This window comes from Acomys russatus, chromosome 4 (assembly GCF_903995435.1).
Source record: "Acomys russatus chromosome 4, mAcoRus1.1, whole genome shotgun sequence".
NCBI lineage: Eukaryota > Metazoa > Chordata > Mammalia > Rodentia > Muridae > Acomys > Acomys russatus.
This window is the reverse complement of record NC_067140.1, coordinates 81,185,425-81,207,031: the sequence shown is the minus strand read 5'-3', so window position 1 is coordinate 81,207,031 and position 21,607 is coordinate 81,185,425. Positions and strand designations below refer to the sequence as shown.

The 21,607-nt window shown below is 46.2% G+C and overlaps 1 protein-coding gene across 2 annotated transcripts in view; it reads right to left on the bottom strand.

Annotated features, from left to right (window-relative positions):
* Positions 1-10,955: 10,955 nt before the first annotated feature.
* Rin2 (Ras and Rab interactor 2) overlaps positions 10,956-21,607 on the bottom strand; it is a 66,751-nt gene continuing 56,099 nt past the window's right edge. For both annotated transcript variants that reach the window (XM_051144775.1, XM_051144776.1), the window contains 3 exons: positions 20,158-20,289; positions 14,942-15,105; positions 10,956-11,739 (listed from right to left, as the gene is read on the bottom strand). In XM_051144775.1, coding sequence (XP_051000732.1) covers positions 11,419-11,739; positions 14,942-15,105; positions 20,158-20,289 — 617 coding nt within the window. In that variant the 3' untranslated portion in view covers positions 10,956-11,418. The remainder of the gene's footprint in view (positions 11,740-14,941; positions 15,106-20,157; positions 20,290-21,607) is intronic.

The window sequence follows — 21,607 nt, the reverse complement described above, 5'->3', positions numbered from 1 at the left end:
GAATCAGACTGAGTACTGTCAGGTTGGGAAGCTGCTGTCCCCTTATCTTCTTACAAAACAGCCACTGGGGTGGTCGTGGAGAACACGCTGCTTAGCTCAAACCAGTTCCATGAATCCAGATGAGTCAATTCCATGGGACTCACATCCCTAACTGCTTTGGGGCCCAATTGCTCCACAGGTGTCTTGGGAACTCCTTGGCCAAGCCCGCGGGCCAGGTGTGACAGGGAAGAAAGCAAATGATTGGAAGAGCAGGTAGCCCCAATAGCTCAGCTCTGAGCTCTATTCCTAACCCTGATAAGTAAGTAATCTAATACATAAGTGTGCATGTAGGCGGGACAGGCCCTGGCATGCTCGAAGGTATCCCTGCCACTGCGCAGGAAGGTGGAGACGAACACCGTAAGCTCAGTTTCCATACTCCATTCACTTCCACAAGAAATTATTGAAACAACTTCTTTGACAAAATACGCCACAAAATAAATGATAAAATATACTTCTGAGGAATGTTGAGTTTCTGATGCTTATACAAACAGAAAATTGGACAAAGTCAGAGAGAGTCTGGACTAACCGGTAACCAGGGAGTGTTGAAAATGAGTGTGGTTAAAGACAAAATTGGAAGGGGGGCATGTGGGGGAGTCTGAGTCTGAAGGGAGGGGATGGGTGCTGTATGCTCGTATTTCACTGTATGTGTGTGTGAGATCCTCAAGGATAAAAACACTTTAAGCCAACGAATGTAAGCAAAATTGATTTTTTTCATAAATATATACATATAAATCATTATACAAAGAAAAAAATATAAGTAAAAATACACAAGGGCCCCCAGGCGTCTTGAAAGGTGATCCTAGGGCTCAGAGCAATGGAGAATCTTGACGTCCAGCCCTGCCTGGGCGATGCAGCAAGACCCTGTACCAGACCACAACAACAACAACAGAAGTAAATAAATGACCACGGTACTCACAACTGCTGACAGGTACATGCAGATATGAGTAAAGCTGCTCAGTGTCCACAGGGCAGTAATACCATATTTCTCCACTGGACATAGGACATTCATATTCTTATGGGTCAAGAATCATTTTCATCAGTATCAATTTTCTGAATCTCAGATTTGTAAAAACAAATGGAAGATAATAAAAATGAAAACCAGAAGAGCTTACTACTTAGGGTGTCCAGTATTCCTTTTTGTTTTATTTGATCGTTTCAAAATATTTTGTAACTTATTTGACATGATTCAGTGCTGATTTGAGTTTAGTTGGTTGTGAAGTTTAGTTAGTGTTAATAATTTTCTTCTGGTTCTGATTTATAAGCACTATAACCATCAGGTCTATAAGTATTTTAAGTATAGTAAAATTTAATTAAAAACAAAAAACGCGTTTAACACAGACGCGTAACTGGATCCATGAAGTCACCAGATACTGTGAGTTACTCATTTACATCCCGTGAGAGACGGGCATGGCGGCTGCCACATGTCATCCAGCTCTTATATGACTAAGGTAGAAGGACTGCAAGCTGGAGGGCATCTGTTGTGTACAGTGAGACTCTGAAGAGAAAATGGAGGGAGGGAGGGAGGGAGGAAGGGAGGGAGAGAAGGAGGGAGGGAGAGAGAGAGAGAGGGAGGGAGGGAGAGAGGAAGAGAGAGAGAGAAGGAGAGAGAGGGGGGAGAGAGAGAGAGAAAGAGAGAGGGAGAGAGAGAGAATGGGAGAAAGAGGGAGGGGGGGGGGTCACAAATAAGCACTGTCCAGTAACTATACAGCAATGGCAACACACAGCAGGTCATGGTAACACAGAAAAAAAAAAGCACAGAAAATACACAGAACCCTCTTCCTGGGAGTCTATTTACCTTAAAGCTGTTATCAGTCTTGTTGCTGAGCTCCTTCAAACAGCATCTGAAGGCCCAGTGCATGCCTAGTGAGTGCCAGTTGAACAGCTGAAAGGACAGTCATTTACAGACCACAGGGAAGCTACTATCGTCTCATGCTACCAGGTGCTTAATTTCAGACTAAGTCATTTGTCTTTATGCCTCCATCTCTGGACCCACGGGACGTATGGGGTCATAGAATTCCCCCCATGGGGTTGTTGGGAGGACTCCTGCCTGGTGTGCAGAACAGTAGGAAAACCAATAACACGAAGAATTTAAGAAGAGGGGAAAAACAAACCTCTCAACTACAGACACCTTAGCAAAGTTATTGCAGGGACATTGGTATAGTGCCACTGTTGCCCGGTGTGCAGCCTATAGCAGAAGGCAGCCTTGCCCACCACCTCCCTTCTCATCTCTCTTACTGTGTGCCGAACAGAAAAGCCTGCATGCTTGTCTTATGGGTTTTTAAAAATACATCTGAGGTCTATTTAAATTTTAAAGCCTGTCTTATTTTAATAAAAAGGATTGTGTGCATATTAACATACTGTAGACTTGTAGAAATACACAAACAAGAAAATAACAATGACTCAACTTTCTACCATGCAGAAGTGTTTAACCTTCGGATGATAGATACTTCCCTGCCTGGTTTATGGGGAGTACAGAAGGATTTGTTTAAAAGATAACTCAGATTACTATTTTAGATTATATATGTTAATATTAAATAAAATATATTACTTTTAACAGTCCTTAAATTTTTTTCTCAAGACAGGGTTTCTCTGTGTAGCCTTGGCTGTCTTGGACTCACTTTGTAGATCAGGCTGGCCTCAAACTCAGAGATCTACCTGCCTCTGCCTCCCAAGTGCTGGGATTAAAGTTGTGCGCCACCGCCACCACCATCGCCACCACCGCAGGTTGAGTATGGTGATAAATACCTATAGTTCCAGCACTTGGGAGGTAGAGGCAGAAGAATCAGCTCAAGGTCCCTCTGCTACTTAAGGAGTTTAAAACCATCCTGGGTTAGGGAAGAACATATCTCAAAAAACCAAGTTCAACAGGCATGGTGGCTCACACCTTTAATGCCAGCACTCAGGAGGTAGAGGCAGGTGGATCTCAGTGTGTTTCAGGCCAGCTAGTGCTGCGACGTCAGACTCCATCTCAAACAAACGAACAAAAACAAACCGAAGAGATTTCCAAACTCACAGAAATCTGAGTCCCTGAAAGTCGCCTCTGAAGCTTAAGTCATGCGCCACCATTTCAACAGGCTTACTTGACCACATAAACTACATTAAAACTCCTGAGAGCTCCACAGTCCTTTGCAGTTTTAGTACATGATTTGTTGATTTAGTGCATTTGGTTTTATTTTTTAACCACCCAGGAAAACACAGTTTCTCTCCCAGCCACAGCCACAGCCACAGCCACATTTTCCTTGCCTTAGCAACCACTCAGAGAACTTTTGATTTATCACTTTACAGCGAGTAATTCCTTTTATTGCTTAGCTGGAAGAAACTACAAGCTTTTTAACCTCATTTAATCACAAAACATTGTCCTGCTCATCGAAACAAAGCGCTGTGTGCTCTCTGTAAACAGGGATGAGCTCGATTCGCAATCCGTCGCTGCAGCAGTCCACACTTAAACAAGCCCGTGTGTTTATGCTCTGCCTGCTGCTGCTACTCCAGACCATGGGAAGCACAAATGCACAGCAAACATGTGTGCTGACGTGTTCTGGGCCACAGGCTTGACAACAAACAACCTGTGTGGGTAGGTATCTTTGTTTAAAATGTTACGTTTTATCAGGTAATAACCAGGCAGGATGGAAGCATTGGCCCTGCCTGTCAATATAACCATCTCTTTTTAGTTTTGTTAACTGGAATGTATAAAGGCATTTAAACCTGACTACAGCTTTCAGTTAAACAAGAAAGGCTGGATATATCTGTTTCCTACTGTATCTTGCTAAAAATAAAAAGAAAACAGAGTTTCCCCCCCCAAGGCCTCAAAACCACTGGGAGATGTAACTTAGTGGTCACAAAGTCCTAGGTTTAATCCCTGAAAGTGGCAAAAATAAATACTAAGTGGCTTATGTAGTAAAGGAGATGCCGCCGAGCCTGACTGCCTGGGATTGGTCCCTGGGACCAAGCATGGTAGAGAAGCCACCTCCTATAAGTTGCCCTCTGATAGCCATGTACTTTTTGTTTGTTTGAGATAGGGTCTCTCTAGTATGTAGCTCTGGCTGTCTTGGAACTTGCTTTGCAGACCAAGCTGGCTTTGGCTCACAGAGATCTACCTGCCACCGTGTGCTGAGTACTGGGATCAAAGGCACATATCACCCATGCCTGGCCTGATACACACGCACGCACGCACGCACGCACGCACGCACACACACACACACACACACACACACACACTAGGTGGGGGGAGACAGAGAGACAGACAAGAAAGAAAGAGAGAGAGGGGGCGGGATTTTAAATAGAATGAGATTTTAAAAGTCCTAACCCCGTAGGACAAAGAGGCTGGATAAGAAACCAACATCAATGAGAACTAGCAACAAAATTTTGAGTTCCAGGGGCTGGAGAGATGGTTCAGTGGTTAAGAGCACTCACTGCTCCTCCAAAGGTCCCGAGTTCAATTCCCAGCATCCACCTGACAGCTCACAACTGTCTGATGCCCTCTTCTGGTGTACAGATGTAAGTGCAGACAAAGTACCCATATACATAAAATACATAAATAAACTGAAATTTTAAAAATATATATATGTGCTGGATTCCAGAAAACTGATCAGACAGGAGAAAGCAATGGTTAAGTGCAGGAGAAAAAGCCGAGAAGAAAAGCAGTGCATTTCCTATGCAGAATACGAGGGCCCAGCAGGGGTGAGTGCAGGGAGGAAGTGAGACCCCCTACTCCCTAGGAAGACTAAGAGGTTGTGCCCAGTACTCAGAAGAAAGAATGGAAAGACAAGAAGAGTTAAAGGGAGGCTAGAAGGGAAAGGAAGGAGCCTCCTCACCTTGGAATCTAGTTAAAGTCTCTCACTAGCTTGGAGTTAACAAGATGTGCTGTGAAGGTCACCTAGGTACAGATAGTACTTTATTTATTGATTGATTGATTTTTGTTTTTCCGAGACAGGGTTTCTCTGTGTAGCCTTGACTGTCCTGGACTCACTTTTGTAGACCAGGCTGACCTCGAACTCACAGAGATCCACCTGCCTCTGCCTCCCGAATGCTGGAATTAAAGGCGTGTGTCACCACCGCCCAGCCAGATAATACTTTTATACAGAAACACTTCAAATAAGAATGTTGAAAGAGTAGTGAACCTTGCTTGTTTGCTTGCTTGTTTTTTTTTTGTTTTGTTTTGTTTTGTTTTTGAGACAGAATCTTGCTGTGTAGCCTGGCTGTCTTGGAACTCATTCTATAGACCAGGCTAGCCTCGAACTCACAGAGATCCTTCTGCCTCTGCCTCCTTCAGCAGATTCCACCACAAGTAGTGTGAACCATTCATAAGACCTAAGTATATATGGCCAAGCATGGCCTTTCTCTGCCCAACTGTACAATTTTATAGTACACTCATAAGCAAGATCATAAACTTCATCTCCAGTAACCGATGTCTTAGCTCCCTTGTGCACCCTTTATGACTCATGGCCTTACCATATTAGATTGTAATCCTATCCAAGGCAGCACGGAACACCTATAGTCTCATAAAAGAAGGGGGAAGGAGGAATGATGTTCCTTAAAAAAGATGCTTTGACATGTAACTTCAGAGGCTGCCAAAATAGTACACATGGCTACTGCCAAGACACTTAAAATTGACTTTCTTGGAAACCCACACCTACATCCATGCTTGGAAGTACACTACTCTTTCCCTGAGCACCCGCTTCTTTAGTAAACTCAGTGCTTAAATATGTCAAAACTTCTCCTCTCCTCACCCATTTTTTAGATTATACATATGGGTGTTCTGCCTACAAGCATATCTGTGGCCCACATACACGTGGTGGCCTCAGAGGCCATAAAGGGTGTCAGATCCTCTGGGACTGAATTTAAAGATGGCTGTGACCCACTATGTGGGTGCTAGGAATTGAACCTAGGTTCTCTAGATGGAGAAGCCAGAGCTTTTAACCACCGAGCTATTCCCCCAACTTCTGCCCCTCTTCCTTAAAAAAAAAAAAAAAAAAAAAAAAAAAACTAACTTAATTTTTAAAAGCTTATTTATTTATGTGTATGTATGCGTGTGCCTGTGTGAGTGTATGCACCACACGCATGCAGGTGCCTAAGTAGGTCAGAAGGGGGCGTTTAGTCCCTCAGAACTGGAGCAATAGGAGGTTGTCAGCCACCACGAGGGTGCTAGGAATAGGGCCTGGGTCCTCTTCAAGAGCAGTAAGTGCTCTTAACTACCAAACTGGATCTTCAGGCCCTAAAACCCGTTAATAAATTCTAAGCCTCCTTCACACTGGCTTGTTCTCAGGGTCTTTTCTGTGGTGCAGGAGAAGAGGTCCCTGAAAGGAACTTAGGCTGCTGCAGGTGGAAACATGGAGCTATATCCTCACCCCACGTGCTGCTGCTGATACTCAGTGTACATGCTTTGAAGGACAAAGAGGTGATGGCCTTCCTTTGGAAGTGGGACATCTGAAAGATCAAAACCTCTTCGGTCCCGGGATGCTGACAGCTAGAGTGACAGCTCCCCCCTCCACTCCTCTGACTCTCAGCAGGATACAGGAATATTTTGTTGGGGGCGGTTGTGGAATAGCCTGACACAAGAGAAACGTCTCACAGGTACTCACATTCTATAGTCCCCAATAAAATGGCACGAGCACCATTAAAGAGGTGGTTACAGCTTTGCCATCTACAATGGAATGCAAAGCTAACGCCCAGCTAGAGCCTAACTCATGCTAGAGAGAGGCTAGCCTAGCATGCACATGCCCTGGGTTCTATGCTCAGGGCCTCCCTCCGCAAGGCTACGCTGAAAGAGAGTATAAACGTCAATGTAAGCATGCTTCTTAGAAAAATCAAAGCTAAGGATGAAGCCAGCTGAAAGAGTGTTTTGGGGAGGAGGCACTGGAGATGAGCTTGAGTGGCAAGCAGGGAACTATCACGTCCTGTTAAAACCCTCTGGTGTTTGACTTCATAAATCATGCACAGTTTTTGGTTTTATTTATAAATCCCTCCCTCCACATAGAGGGTAAATCTTGTGAATGAAAAATATCATTGGCAGCTGGGTGGCGGTGACACATGCCTTTAATCTCCTCACTTGTGAGGTAGAGGCAGACAGATCCCTGTGAGTTTGAGGCCAGCCTGGTCTACAGAGGGAGTTACAGGACAGCCAGGGCTACACAAAGAAACTCCGTCTCTTCTCTGGAGAAGTGGAGGCAAGATGTGGCACCTTCCACAGCTTGCTTTTCCAAAGATGCCCCCACAATTCATTCTTTGGCCAGAAAATACATTTGACTTTAACATATCTTCATCGTTCATCAAAACCAATGAGTAAGACAGTCCTGTAGTTGATAGTTCTTTGGTTGGGCAAACTACCTTTAAAAAGAAGTCTTTTAAGAAAACCAAAAAGCTCATAAACTTCTCACATCACTTGCAGACAGTGTGACCAGTTAACTAGATGGACTACTATACACACACACACACACACACACACACACACACACACACACCACCACCACCACCACCACCACCACCACCACACCACCACCACCACCACCATCACCACCACCACCACCATCACCACCACCACCACCACCACCACCACCACCACCACCACCACCACCACCACCACCGCAGGTTTACAGCCAGTTTTAGGCTACATAGTGAAACTTGTTTTCAACATCCAACAGCATCTCTGTGAGTTGTGAGTGCTGGGGAGGGGTGTGTGTGTGCACTGCACGCTGGACAGCAAACATACAGTGCCAGGCAAGCACTGTGTTACTGAGCTACACTCCTAACTTGGAATATGCCTCTCTCTCTCTCTCTCTCTCTCTCTCTCTCTCTCTCTCTCTCTCTCTCTCTCTCTCTCTCTCTCTCTCTCTCTCCCTCCCTCCCTCTCTCCTTCCCTCCCTTCCTCTCTGTCTCTCCTTCCCCGCCCCCTGGGCTCCTTTCCCAGCAAAGCCAATATTCATGTGGCAAGTTTGGACCAGCTCTTACTCATTCTTTGATGCTAAAACATAGACCCTTTTCAAAACAGAACCTGTTTCCTGAAACTCACGCCAGCTCTCTCCTTCCTCTCCTTTCCCGTCATCTGCTTGTGGTTCTGCATTGTAATATGATTCAGGGAGGAGGCCATTTTTCCAACTTGACTAAGGTTCACCAAATGGCGAACAACATTTTGGGTCTTAAATTTACCCATATTTGAATGGTCTGAAAAAACCAAGGATAGTCTCCATTTTGTTCTCAGACATGGCTGTCCCATGTGGATGGAAACCTTGTGTCAATTTTTACAGACTTTTGGGGGTGCAGCCAAGCTATTAAACATCACAGGTCTCGCTTCTTCCATATTTCTTCCAGAAGAGGAAGGTCAGAGCTGCTAGGGAGGTGACAGCACATTTATGAATGGAAGCAGTCCGGCCAGCTTCCTGTCTTTTACATTTGCTTGTAGCGCTAAAGTAACTTCCACATGATACAAACAACTTTAACAATTTTCATTTTTTCCCTGTGTCCCTAAAGGGGTCATATTTGGCAGGATGTCCAACGTCAAACACAGGACCTCTTCCTCTGGCTGCTGTTGAAGATATTTTTAGACTTGGAAGTGCACTCTCCTCTTCCCCCACCCAGCATGTATATTTTTACTCTGCTTTTATTCTATCCGCACTCCACCAGGGTCTGTTTCCTGGCAAACTGAGAAGTGAGAAATGCCTGCGTGGGGGGAAAAATGGAGACACATGTGTTGAAACTCTGCCAGGGAAGCGTTGCCCAATGACAAGCCCGGGGAAGTCTTGTGATGTTTTCTTCTGCGCATTCTAGCTTTTCTTACTCTGCTCTCATGGGACCTGCTCAAACTGCCGAATTCAGAAGCTGGGACCTGCTCCTCATCCAAGAGGAGCAGCGAGTCCTCAGCGTAAGGACAGCATCACAGTCTGAATCCACAGAGTTGGCTGGACCGCTGCACAGACGCAGGGGGCAACATGTCTTCACTCCAAACCTCAAAGGCGAGCTCATTCAGCCCCCCTTCTGGTCTCTTAAGTATCTATCTTATAGATGTCCCAGAAACCCTCTGAACTTCCCTTCTCTCTGTCAACAGGGATGCGATGAGCACTTAGCAGCCAGGCACAGCTGCACTCGCTCGCCAGAACACCTCTCTGCAGAGGAGCAGGCCTGCGCCAATGATTTTGCAATCCTCCTGAACTCTCAGCCAGGACACTACAGAGGTTGCCTGAGGACAGGGAGGGGCTGTCTGCGGAGGCCTGCCTGGCTCTGAGTTCAGATTAGCTGTGATTTGCTCTGGAGCCATCTAAGCCGAATACTGTGCTGGGTAACCCTGCAAACACTCGGAGGTCACAGGCCATCTGTTTCCTCTTCCTGCTTCTTAATTTCTGTCCCATCAGTCCACAAACTTGTGAGCACTGCTCTTCTGTTTGCTCTTCGCAACTACCAACTCGTTGTGACATTTATTGTGTATACTGTGTGTGTGTGTACTCATGCCTGTGTGTGTGTTTGCTCACATGTGCATTGTTTGCAGCAGGGTCTCACTATGTAGCCCAGGTGGACCCGGAACTCACAGGCATCCTCCTGCCTCTACTTCCTGAGTGATATGGTAAAAGGCACAGGCCACCAAGCCATGCCACTGTCACGTACATCTACACAGCATCTTTGGGTACCTGATTATATTCTGACTCTAAAACAAACCACCACCACCAACAACAAAACAAACAAACAAAAAAGACAACTGAAGAATATTGCAAAAACTATTTTACACAGGATTATTGTACAGTATTACAATGTATTATGTGCAAAATTCCATTGAAAATCATTTACAAAAGGAAGTACAACACAGTGTGTGCCAAGTGTTCTAGCGTAACAAAAGCTAAAAGCACAGGACATAAGGCCCCAAATCAGATACTGGTGTGTCCTTAAACAGTACAGGAACACGGCTTTTTGTTTCTGTTTTTTTGTTTTGCTTGTTTGTTTTGCAATGACCTGCATTACACCGATACATGACCTTTGTACAGTATGTGTGTCCAGAAATTCATTCTATACAACATAAATCTGACTCTACCACACATCACGTTCTCTGCTTGTTTTGCTCATATCTGCCATACTGAGGATGGAGCCCAGCTTGTTAGTTTGTGTATGCCGGCTCTACCACTGAGGCAATGTCCATTCTTACAATAAAGAGGGTTTTTTGTTTGTTTGTTTGTTTTGTTTTTGTTTTTTGGTTTGTTTTTGCTTCTCTTTTTGGTTCATTCTTTTTCCATCAACATCTCACTGAACTCAACAAAAGCCATATCATACATTACTTGGTTTCTGCCTCCAAATAATTGGATGCCATTAGTTTGGCTTACAAAATGGGGCACAGGGAGCATCACCCTGGGTTGACTTCTCCTTGTGGGATCGTAAAAGTTGTCTGCCCAGGCAGATAGCATATGGGACAGATCTTTGTCAGAGCTTTCTGCAAGCACGTATTTACAGTACTGACTCCTTTTTATCACGTCCTCCAAAGAGCCTGAACCTGCAGACTCCATGCCCCAGTCCTCTGTAGAGTCTACCTCTCTCTACATTCATTTCTCTCCTAATTCTCGGCATCGATTGCTTAAAACTAGAAGCAAACAACAAGCAGTACACCACCACAAAAGGTGAGCACTGTAACAACAGTACAGCCGACTTTTCACAGGCAGACTGTGGCCAGCATCAGGGATTGCTTTAAGACAACCAGAAGTCTCTCTCCACAGATTTGCCAAAACATCCAGTTACAGAAGAGAGACATCTAAGAGATGTCTAAAATGCAGTACTCTCAAATCCAGCAAGAGATTTATCTTCAAATATTAAATGTTAAATCACATGCATACTTATAATATTTTAAAAGTTACAAAAATATTTTAAAAACCAATCCTGACAGTTTACCTGCAACTGCTATAAAATTTTCTATGAAATATATAAAAACCACAAAGGCTCTTTGTAAAAAAAAAAAAAAAAAAGTATAGAATGAAGGATGGAAGAAAGGAGGAAGAGGGGAGGACGGAGCCACCCACGGAGCTGAGAGGTACCTGACCCACTGCATCGGAGAGTCTTGTCAACACCTGCTATCGAGTCCAAGAGAAGAGTTTGTACTTTAAGTGTTTCTCGGCACATATACATAAACGTAAGCCAACCCAGAAGCTGGCTAAGGCGAAGTAGCCAGCGGTCTCAGGACATCTGAGCCATCAAATGCAATTCACCAATGCTGGAGGGAATCTTACTGTTTCATGAACCTCAGCTACCTCGTCTAAAAGATGCCCTTGGCCAAGTCAGCCTATAGATGGCTTAGTCACTGAACTGAGGGGCCCTTGAGGAGGTGGCTGCCTTCCAAGCTCAAACCTGTGGCAGCCAGAAGGCTAGACTCCTAGCTCCCTTCTGGATGTACCAATGGGAAGTCCCACGTGTCCTCTATGAGGGAGTGAGGTCTTCCCCATTGTGGAAAATCACACCGTAAGGATCACTCTTGATTCGCTTGTAGACAAAGTGGAAGATGTGGGGTTGAGGCCGGCTGTGCAGCTCAGCCTTGATCTTTTGAGGATAAGTGTCCTCTGCCAACTGCTGCCACGTTTCGTCGACAAAGAGAAAGAGGCTGTACTGCTCAGGCTCCTCCACCTTAAACTTCTCAGCACACAGCTGACACACATCTTCTGTGGTGATGTATGGCCTCACGAGGAGGGTCTTCCCAGTGCATCCACTATTGACCTCTTGGAAGGCAACTCGGAGGTAATTCTGCAGGTGGAAACAGAGATGTCAGGAGCAGAGGGAGAAGATGAAGCAGACATAATTCAGAGGCAAGCGTGAGCCATTTCAAAGCTCGGCATTGTCCACATGTCCTAGTCAGACCACACAGCCCAGGGTGCCAGGAAAGACTCTGCTCTGTACTTGGCCGGTGGTGGGAACTACAGCATGGGCTGAGCATGTTAGTTCATTGCAAAGAGAAAAAACAATAAGTCCTGTCAGCCCTGGTTTTCTCTTCTTCTTCTTTTTTCCCCAAGACAGGGTTTCTCTGTGTAGCCTTGGCTGTCCTGGACTCACTCTGTAGACCAGGCTGGCCTCGAACTCACAGCGATCCACCCTCCTCTGCCTCCCGAGGGCTGGGATTAAAGGCGTGCGCCACCACGCCCAGCCCCATCCCTGGTTTTTATTGTTTTATATCCATATAAAGCCAACTGCTAAAGAAATCCCGAATCAGACTGTGAACCATGTCCAAAGTTGGGGCTTTTCCCAGCTTGAGACATAACCCAAACTTGAGAAGAGTCTGGCACAGGCGTTAGCAGGAAGGGACTCAGCACATCTAGCACACCAGCAAGTATGACGCTCACTCACATATGATGCTCAGTTAGTGCTGCTCTTGGACGCCTACCCAAAGACAGTAAATAATGCCTGGCCACACTGCTGATGCCTGACCATTCTTTGCCCACATGTGATCTCATGCGGTGCAGCCTTACACAAGGCTCCCAGGGGCGCGGGGTGGAATGTGGGACTGGATGTTGGTTCTGCAAGAAGACTCTGGAGACGGAGCTACGCACAGTGTGGCGCTGCACGAAGTGAAAGAAGATGGACCCAGGCTCGATGCCGAGAGTCATGCAGGGGCTCACCACCCCGAGAGGCAGTAGCCCAGGCAGATGCCCCATGCCAGGCTCCCTTTGGCTTTGGTCATTCTGGGTAGCTCCTTTACTTCCATATCCGTAAGAACGGTTCCCGCACAGGGCAGAGAAGTCCTAGTCAAATTCTAGCTACATCTAGAGGACAGACACGTTTTTGCTTCTTAGACCTGGTGATCCTGGTTGAGAGGGATGGGAAAGGCTCAGCCTTGCTTTTCCTGCGGCTGCCAGAAGACTTAGCTGGCATAGAGGAGGGGAGGCTCTCGGGAAGGACTGTGCACTCAGGGTATGCAAGAGGTCTCATGTCATAGGTCGGGTGGACACTGGCCAGCTTGATGACTCTGCAGAGGGGAGGCTGGGCCAAGTGGCACTCGGGTGGAGTGCCATACTTTCAGATTCGAACATCTGATTTCAGAGCGTGTGCCATCCGACTATGCCTCTCGCATCCCTGCCACCGCTTTTTGTATTTGCTCCAGGACTCCTGAAGAGAACCATGAGAGTAGCCTACACGGCCCCAGTGAGGAAACTGAGGCACAGTCGTCACGCATTAGCTACTAAGGAGTATTCTTCTTATAGCAGGAGGGAGTGTTAGGGGTGTTTGTGTCTATGGCCTTTGGTACTGGAGTTTCGTTTCTGTATTTTTGTTTTCATTCGTGGTCTGAGAGCTTACAATCCTCTCTTGGGTGGTACTGTGAGAAGATATAAAGCGAGTGAGGTCAGTGGGTAAGGCACGTGCCAAAGGAAAGGCTCTGTGGTGTCTGGGGCTTGGGCGCCATGGGTCTCTAGGTCAGAAGCTCCTGGTAGGCAGCCGTGAGAACAGGAGAGGCCTGTCGATGAAGGATGTACTCTTGTCATTTCCTCTGATCTCAGAGGATACGGCTCCGCAGGACGTCTTCTTTGCATGGCCTATATGGCAGTAGCCCAGTGGTCTGCATGACCCAAAAAACTTACCACGTGGATGCTCTTGAACAACGCAAGCATGGGTGTGTGGGGAGGAGGGGTGCACAGCATGTTCTTTCTTTGTACTTTGTGTGTCTGGAAGGAATTTATGAGAAAATTGCAATCTTGGAGAAAAACATGCTGACCTTGCTTTTACAGGCACGGGCTGAGTTTGAACCAAGAGTTGTTTTCAGTGCAGTAAGAAGTGGGAGAGGTGAATCTGGAGCCTGGGGCAAACTCATCGTGCATTTCCAGGCTGCAGGTTCCTGCGTGGCATTTAGAAAGATGCACAGCCAGAGTTCAGAGTTCCACAGAAGTGGACCGATGACTATCCAAACATAGCTGCAGAGTGGTTCATCACTGCGCAGACAGAACCAAGCCAGGGGCTGCTGGCTCGGGGAGAGGCTCCTGTAGTCCTCGCTCACCTCCGGGAAATGAACTCATTGGAACCACTCAAGGCCCAGCAACCCAGGAAGCTCAGAGGGGCCTGGCTGCAGTGGTCACTCTCAAACTGACCTGCTTTCCACTGAGTGCTAGGCTGAGATTGCAGGGGATTCTGTTTGGGGAGTGAGAGAGGAAAGGGGGGAGAAGAGGTGAAAAGATACCCTGTGGTGGGGCTGCAGAGCAAACAGCACTGTTTCCTGAGGAAAATGGATATCCAATGCCTTTCCCTGGGCTTTCTCCTTTGGTCACCCTGTTGGGTTAGGTAGATAACAGCACGCCGAATGTTTTGGGCCTTAATTTGACTTTGTTGTCCTAATGGCAGCTAACTATGAGCCAAACCTGTGTGCACATCTGATATGATAATTTATATTTCTCTTGGTGCTAAAGTGAGTTAGGCTGAGTAGAAACTACACCTTGACTTTCAGCTGTTCTCTGTAAGTGGTACGGATGGAAGCGAGGGCATTGTCCATGCAGTCCACCACTGAGCTATCCTAATAGCCTGGTTTGAATCTGTACCTTTTCCCAGGTTGGCTACATTTGATGCTGTGCTCCTTAAGATGCTGGGCCTGCAGTGATGAGCTGACCCTGCCAATCAGCCATAAGATGACAGTGTAACTCTACAAATCCTCCGACAGTGTAACTCTACAAATCCTCCGCCACCACTGTCCACTGTTTCCCTACATTAGGGTATTTTATGGGTTAGATATAGTCCATGCATTTTTCTCTTATAGTGCAGTCAAAGGGGGCATGGCCCATTGAAAGTTGAGGTGCCTCTGTGTTTGTGCTTAAAGGAAAGGAAGTGAAGCAGCAAGGCCAGAGGGGGGGGGTTAATTATTCAATTCTCAGCAGGTGACTCACCCAGGCAGGCTCTGTGCCTGCCTGCTGCAGGAAGCAGCTCCGCCTTCCTGGAAGAAGGGGCAGCACACTGAGGGCTGGGTGTGTACCTGAAAGTCATCCACAGAGGGGATGGTCCGGTTGGTGGTTCTCCGCTTGTGCCACTGCCTCAGGGTGTCCCTGGCCTCTGAGCTGAGCAGCCTTGCAGCCTGTTCTTCTTGGAAATTCTTTATTAGAGACAGTGCTCCATAGGCGCTTGTCAGGTAATAGCCTCCTGGAAGGGCAAAGAGAACGGGTCCGTGAGAGCTCCGCACTGGAGGCTGTCAAAATGCTAAGGATGTGACAGTTACATAATTCCTGATTGTGTCATGGCTCTTCTTGCTATAGGTGATCTATTGTATATATGGGTAATAATACAAATGTATATGTAAAAAAAATAAAATAATTTTAAAAAAAAGAAAAAAAGAAGACGTATAAATAGCAGAATGCAAATCAAATTTAAAAAAAAAGTTCCACACTGGCGATGACCGTGGAGGCACACTAGTGTTAATGTCATATTGCACATACTTGTCTTTGGCTGTCCTCTGGGAACAGACTCTAGGATCCGACCCCTGTACACTAAAATCTACGTTTAAATCTTCATTTAAAAAATGTCACAGCATCTGCAAATAATCTATACAATACTCCTTTAAATCTTAAATCATCACTAGATGACTTATAATGCCCTGTATAGTAGAAATGCTACATAAAGAGCTTAACAAAAAAAATGTAAAGTTTGTATATGTTCATTTCACTTTCCCCCCCTAAATATTTACATCCCAGGATTGGCCAGGTTCTCAGGTGCAGAACCAATGCATGTGGTAGTAGATTGTGATTTCCCCATCGCCTCCACAGATGTCACCCATGTCCCCACCATCGCTTCCGCAGATGTCACTCATGTCCCCACTATCACCTCCACAGATGTCACTCACGCCTCCATCCTTCGGCTCATGTGTTCATCTCATATAGATTTATAGAGTGACCCAAGCCTGTGCCAGGGCCAGGGCACACCAAAGAGCTGACAACATTTCTACTTCCACATTTAAGAAAGATGATTTACATGTTAAAGAGAGTGTTGTTCCTCTGGGAGTACCCTTAAAATTAACCTCTCCTGGTTTTGTGAAGTGCTCTATGTATTTTTTTCTAGGTTTGTATTAGAAATAATTAGTTGCTTGCTAAAGCATTTTGTAGCCTGGCGTGGTGGCGCACGCCTTTAGTCTCAGCACTGGGAAGGCAGAGGCAGGTGGATCACTGTAAGTTCAATGCCAGCCTGGTCTACAAAGTGAGTCCAGGACAGCCAAGACTAACACAGAGAGACCCTGTCTCGAAAAACCAAAAAAAAAAACCAAAAAAAAAAAAAAAAAAAAAAAAAAGAATTTTGTAAATGTGCATGAGCACCACTAGGGGACGCCTGGAATGTGTAGCAAGAATTCTCTGAGTGCAGCGCACTTTGTATTTAAAGTCGTTCATTGTCAAAATATCCACCAAAGTTCTACTGTGTGCTCAAGCAGAGTTGGGGGGCAGGAGAACATATGAGAAAGGACCTGGACCCCTGTTTCCCAGAAGTGGAAACACACATTAGAGAAAACAGATAGGGGGCTGGAGAGACAACAGCTCAGCGGTTAAGAGCACTGACTGCTCTTCCAGAGGTCTTGAGTTCAATTCCCAGCAACCACATGGTGGCTCACAACCATCTATAATGTGATCTAATGCACACTGTATATATAATAAATAAATCTTAGAGAGAGAGAAAGAGAGGGAGAGAGAGAGAGAGAGAGAGAGAGAGAGAGAGAGGGAGAGAGAGAGAGAGAACACAGACAGGACATTTTATTCATTCATAGACCAGAAGTTTAAGTGTGCTAAGTGAGAAAAGAGTGCCCCCCTTCATGGCTGAAGCCTTTAGTTGCTCCCACTGGGCCTTGCAGAACTCCCTGACCAATGTGTAGGATTGGAATGGTTTCGCCTCTCAGAAGCATGGGCAGCGGGCCTGGGAACCTGCACTGGCTTTGAACTTGGCAAAGCAGTCACTGATAGAGGTTTTTCTCTCTTTCCTTGGAGGCCTTCGTGGTACATGGCCTCAAGCATGCTCTATCTGTTAGCCACACTCCCAGCCCATGTCAGCCCGTAGCAGGCTTCTTGTTTAGAGTTTTCCTGACCCCACCACACACGGTTTAAGAGCTCTACTGCAGCCTCTGCTAGGATTAATCTTTAGTAAGCATTTGCCTCGTGACTCAGTGTAAAATGCTAGGTCAAGCGAGTGGATGCCACACAGTGCAGTTAGGGGGCAATCTATAAGGATTACTGGAATCAAAACAGGCCACATCCTGGTGTCAGCATTTAACGCTGGCTCCAGGAGCTCCAACCCTTGTGGGGTGGTGAAGGGTTCCTTGGACTTTGCATTTGACTCCATGGCCATGATGTACTCAGACCGCTGAGGAGAAAACCTCAAACGCTGGAAACACAGAATTGACCACACTTAGAAACATATGGATACAATTAGAGGAAGGTTTTAAATTTCAGAAAAACTACACCCCACCATAAGCAAGAGCTCTGAGCTTGCGAGAGAAATCCATGGTCCTCTGTCTATGAATGAGAATACTTGCTTACACAGCAGAAAAGACACGTGACTGCTGTAAAGGCCAAACCAGAGAGGGCTTTGGACGGGTCGCAGAAAGCTCGGGTCTGTGACGCAGGACCGAGGCTCCTTTGGACAGGCTGCAGAAAGCTCGAGTCTGTGACGCACGACCCGGCTACTCTAGTTCCTTGTTCTGCCTCGCCGTCTGGAGCCACAGCCAGCCTGCCTGGGCCATGCTCTCCCCAGGAAGGAAGGCAAGCCATGTCTGACGCAGTTTATGCAGAGGAGCGCAAGGCTGTTCATGCCAGCGTGCCCTTGTTTGACTGTTTTCCTGCAGGTGAAGACAGTCCCTGCCCACCTGTCACAATGCAGGGTTTATGGCATTCTTCTTTAAGACGGGAGCTTGAAACGCGGGGGGCCTTACTCTGAGGCACTGGCGGGAAATGGCTGTCTCTGTCCTCAGACCACAGACATAAGCATCTAAGTACACGCTGCGGGTAACAGAAGGCTGATTTTCTAAGGGAGACCGACACACTTTTTTCCCCAAAGCCTCGAGGGGGTCTTCTTGCTACCAGAAACCACCAAAAGAAACCCCAAACTGCAATAATCACATGGTGCGAAAAGGGATGGGTTGACACCGGAGCTTACAGATGTCTCCTCGGTGCCTGGACAAAACCACACTTAATTTCTCTCCTGCGTATCCCAGGAAAGGGATGAGACACAGTGGGTCTCATGGGAACATAATGGAGCAGCTGGGTCCCAAGCTGGGAATTTTACTGAGAGATATGGATGGGTGAACGACAAAGGCCCGAAGAGCTCCTTCCTATCTCCCTTTGCTTGGGGACAGGATGGCGGGTTCACATTCCAAGTTGGCACTGACCAGAAAGGGATGGGGAGGACCTGTCTTAGGGACCAGAGACACCAAGCCTTTGATACAAAAACCAAGCCTGACAGATTCAGCTTAGAGGACTGAGGACACCAAAGGACATCCTGGGGACAACAATGCATTTAATTTCCTCCATGAGAGAATCCTAAGTGATGTATCTGCCAGGGCAGCCCAAGGGCAAGCGTACCTTTGTGCTCCAGCCCAGTCCGAAACTCACAGAAACAGAGAAAACATGGCTACTGCCTCAGGGTCTGTCTGGGTATCCAAGGGACTTTTGGAAATGATTAACAGATGGGCACACAGGCCCTGATTTGTTTCCTTCCTGGAGAACCCCAGGTCTTGCCGCCTTTCAAGGTTGTGAGCTACGCAGTCAGGCATCCAAAGATTTTCATGATAGAGCCTCTAACTGATACAGGAGAAAGGATTCCCTCGGCCAAGACACATGCAGCACAAGACTGAACCTGAACCCTGAAGTAAACGAATGCTGCTCATGTGCTTAAAACAATTCTTTTTTTTTTTTTTTTAAGGCCAGCTTTCCATTGATTTTAATGATAAGAATAGCAGGTTATTTTTCTAGCAGTGTAAGTATTCCTTAATTAAAAAGTCAGCAACTTCCTAAATGAAAGAATGCGTATCTTTTTTTTTTTTTTTTTTTTTTTAATTATATTCAAAAGGCAAGGGCTGTAGCTCAGTGATTGGCTCCTTGCTTGCACATATAAGGCCCCAGGTTCAATCACTAGTACTGAAACAAACAAACCACTTACCAAAAAAATAAAATAAAATAAAATAAAAAAGGAAAAAGATATTCTATAAAATGTTTAATTTTACTAAATTAAATTTTTATTGTCAGGTTTAGTTGTATTTCCTCCTTTTTAAATTTTGACTTTTCTACTATTAGTACTTTAATTTAAAAAAAAAAAAAGGTATAGTACATATTTTGTTTGGGGGAAACAGGGTCTCATGTTGTCCAGGCTGGTCTCAAGATTACTATTTAGTCAAGGATAGCCTTTAATTTCTGATCCTCCCAAGTGCTAGGATTACAAGCATTCAGTCAAGCACCCAGACTAGTACATAGTTTTAAATTAAAAAAGCAGTTTCCGATGGGCAGTGGTGGCACACGCCTTTAATCCCCAGCACTCGGGAGGCAGAGGCAGGTGGATCGCTGTGAGTTTGAGGCCAGCCTGGTCTACAAAGCGAGTCCAGGACAGCCAAGGTCACACAGAGAGACCTTGTCTCGAAAAACAAACAGCTTCCTGCAAATTAACCAGTGAGGTGTCAGGCACCCCAGTAACTGGTTTCCTGGCCACAGGATTGTATTTGGGGTGGTAAAGACACTTTGGAGCTAGACAGAGGGGGTAGCTGGGGAACAATCTACATGTACGGACACACACATATGAAGTGGGTGCCAGCGGATAACCATGGGTGTTACTCCTCAGATGTCATACACCTTGTTTTTGAGACCGGCTCTCTCTTTGGCCTGGAGTTCACTGATTTGCTTCCCTAGCCGGTGTGTCTCTGCCTCCCCAGTGTTGGGATTGTTATTTGTAGCATCATGCTGAGCTTTCCGATGCTGGGGCTTGAACTCGGTCACTGCACTGACTGGGACTGGGACACACAATCTTGCTGTTTCAACCGTCCAAAGGCCGAGATGACAGGTGTGGCCCACCATACCCAGTTTCAAAATGGCTAACTTTACATTCCATGAACTGCATCTCAAATTTAAAATGTGTAGCCGCCCCCCCCCCCCGCACCAACTGCCCCACCTCCCCTCCCCCACAAACCTAGCTGCCTTGCTCCTCTGACACATTTGAGAAAGAGCACATTACCTTCTCCATGCAGCAGGGACGGGTCCAGGAGCTCCATCATGTACTCGATTTCAGTGTCTAATTCAAGCATGTCACACTGAGCTATGACGTAGGTCAGGACTGGCAGGAAGTCATCCGCACCGTACATCCTCCCTGGGGTCGGGAGGAGGGGGCAAGACAAGATATTTTTACCAGCGTTTCCTCCTTTCACATCCTATTTGCTGCTTTTATTAGCCACCGAGGAGTCACGCTGGGGAACTGTGCTACTTATAAGCAGGCGTGGGGGGTTCTGGAATTCTACCTACGTGGCCCATGACTCTCCTACCACTTACTGTGACCAGCCTTGGCTCACACTCTCAGAATGACAATGTCTGAGAGAGTCAACACTCATTTTAAAGATCTGCGCACTAGCATAGAGTGCCTTTAAGAATTTTAAACTGTTAGCAAAGCATAACATAAACCCTGAATAAAATATTCCCTTAGGCTAATTCTTTCTGGTTCACTTACCAGAATGTGTATGTTTTCACAAATGTAATGGCAGACCAAACTTAAACCAGGAAAAAAAACTGCTGTCTGCTCAATGTTCGTTTTGTTTGATTTATTTAAACGTGTTGATGGTAGCAATTCAGTATGTTGATGATAACACCTGATTACTAGCGATCTATGGGCCGGGGGTTTCTTGTGTTGTTTGCAATGGTGGTTCTTAACTGGGGTGGCTTTGCTGACCAAGAGCACACTTGACACTACCCGGAAACATTTCTCATGATCACAGCTGGAGGGTGACAGCATCCAGGATGTTGCCTGGCTTCCCATAGGAAGCAGGACAACCCCCACAATGAAGATGGTTGTGTCTGAAATGTCACCGGTGTGCAGGCAGAGAGACCACGCTGCAGAACTTTGTCACCCTGAGTAGGTATTGTTGAGGAAACTTCTATAAATGGTCTCATGAACTACAGAGATGTGTGCTTCGAATTTCAGAGGCCATGACCACAGGCTGGCAAACAGCTCAAGGATTCTGGTGTGTGTGTGTGTGTGTGTGTGTGTGTGTGTGTGTGTGTGTGTGTGTGTGTACATGCACATGTGTGTGCATGCATATAGAGGTCAGAGGCTGGCATTAGGTGTCTTCCTCAATTGCTCTTTCTGTATTTATTGCAGCAGAGTCTCTCACTGAACCTATTTGACTATACTAGCTAGTTAGATTATCCTGGGATCTCCTTTCTGTGTCGCCGAAGTGTGGGATTGTGGGTAGGCGACCGAACACATTCACCCTGCATCTATGTGGCTGTTGGGGATCTAAACCCTCGTCCTGATGCTTGCCTGCCGAGTGTTTTGCACAGTGGGTAAGCTCCTCACTCAGTAGTCTGCAATACACACATATTTCTATCTACTCCAGCAGTGAGTGACAAAGCCTGTGCCTTCTCTCTGCAGCTTCTCTACTAAGTCAATTTCTGTCAAGAAAGAAGTTGCTCAT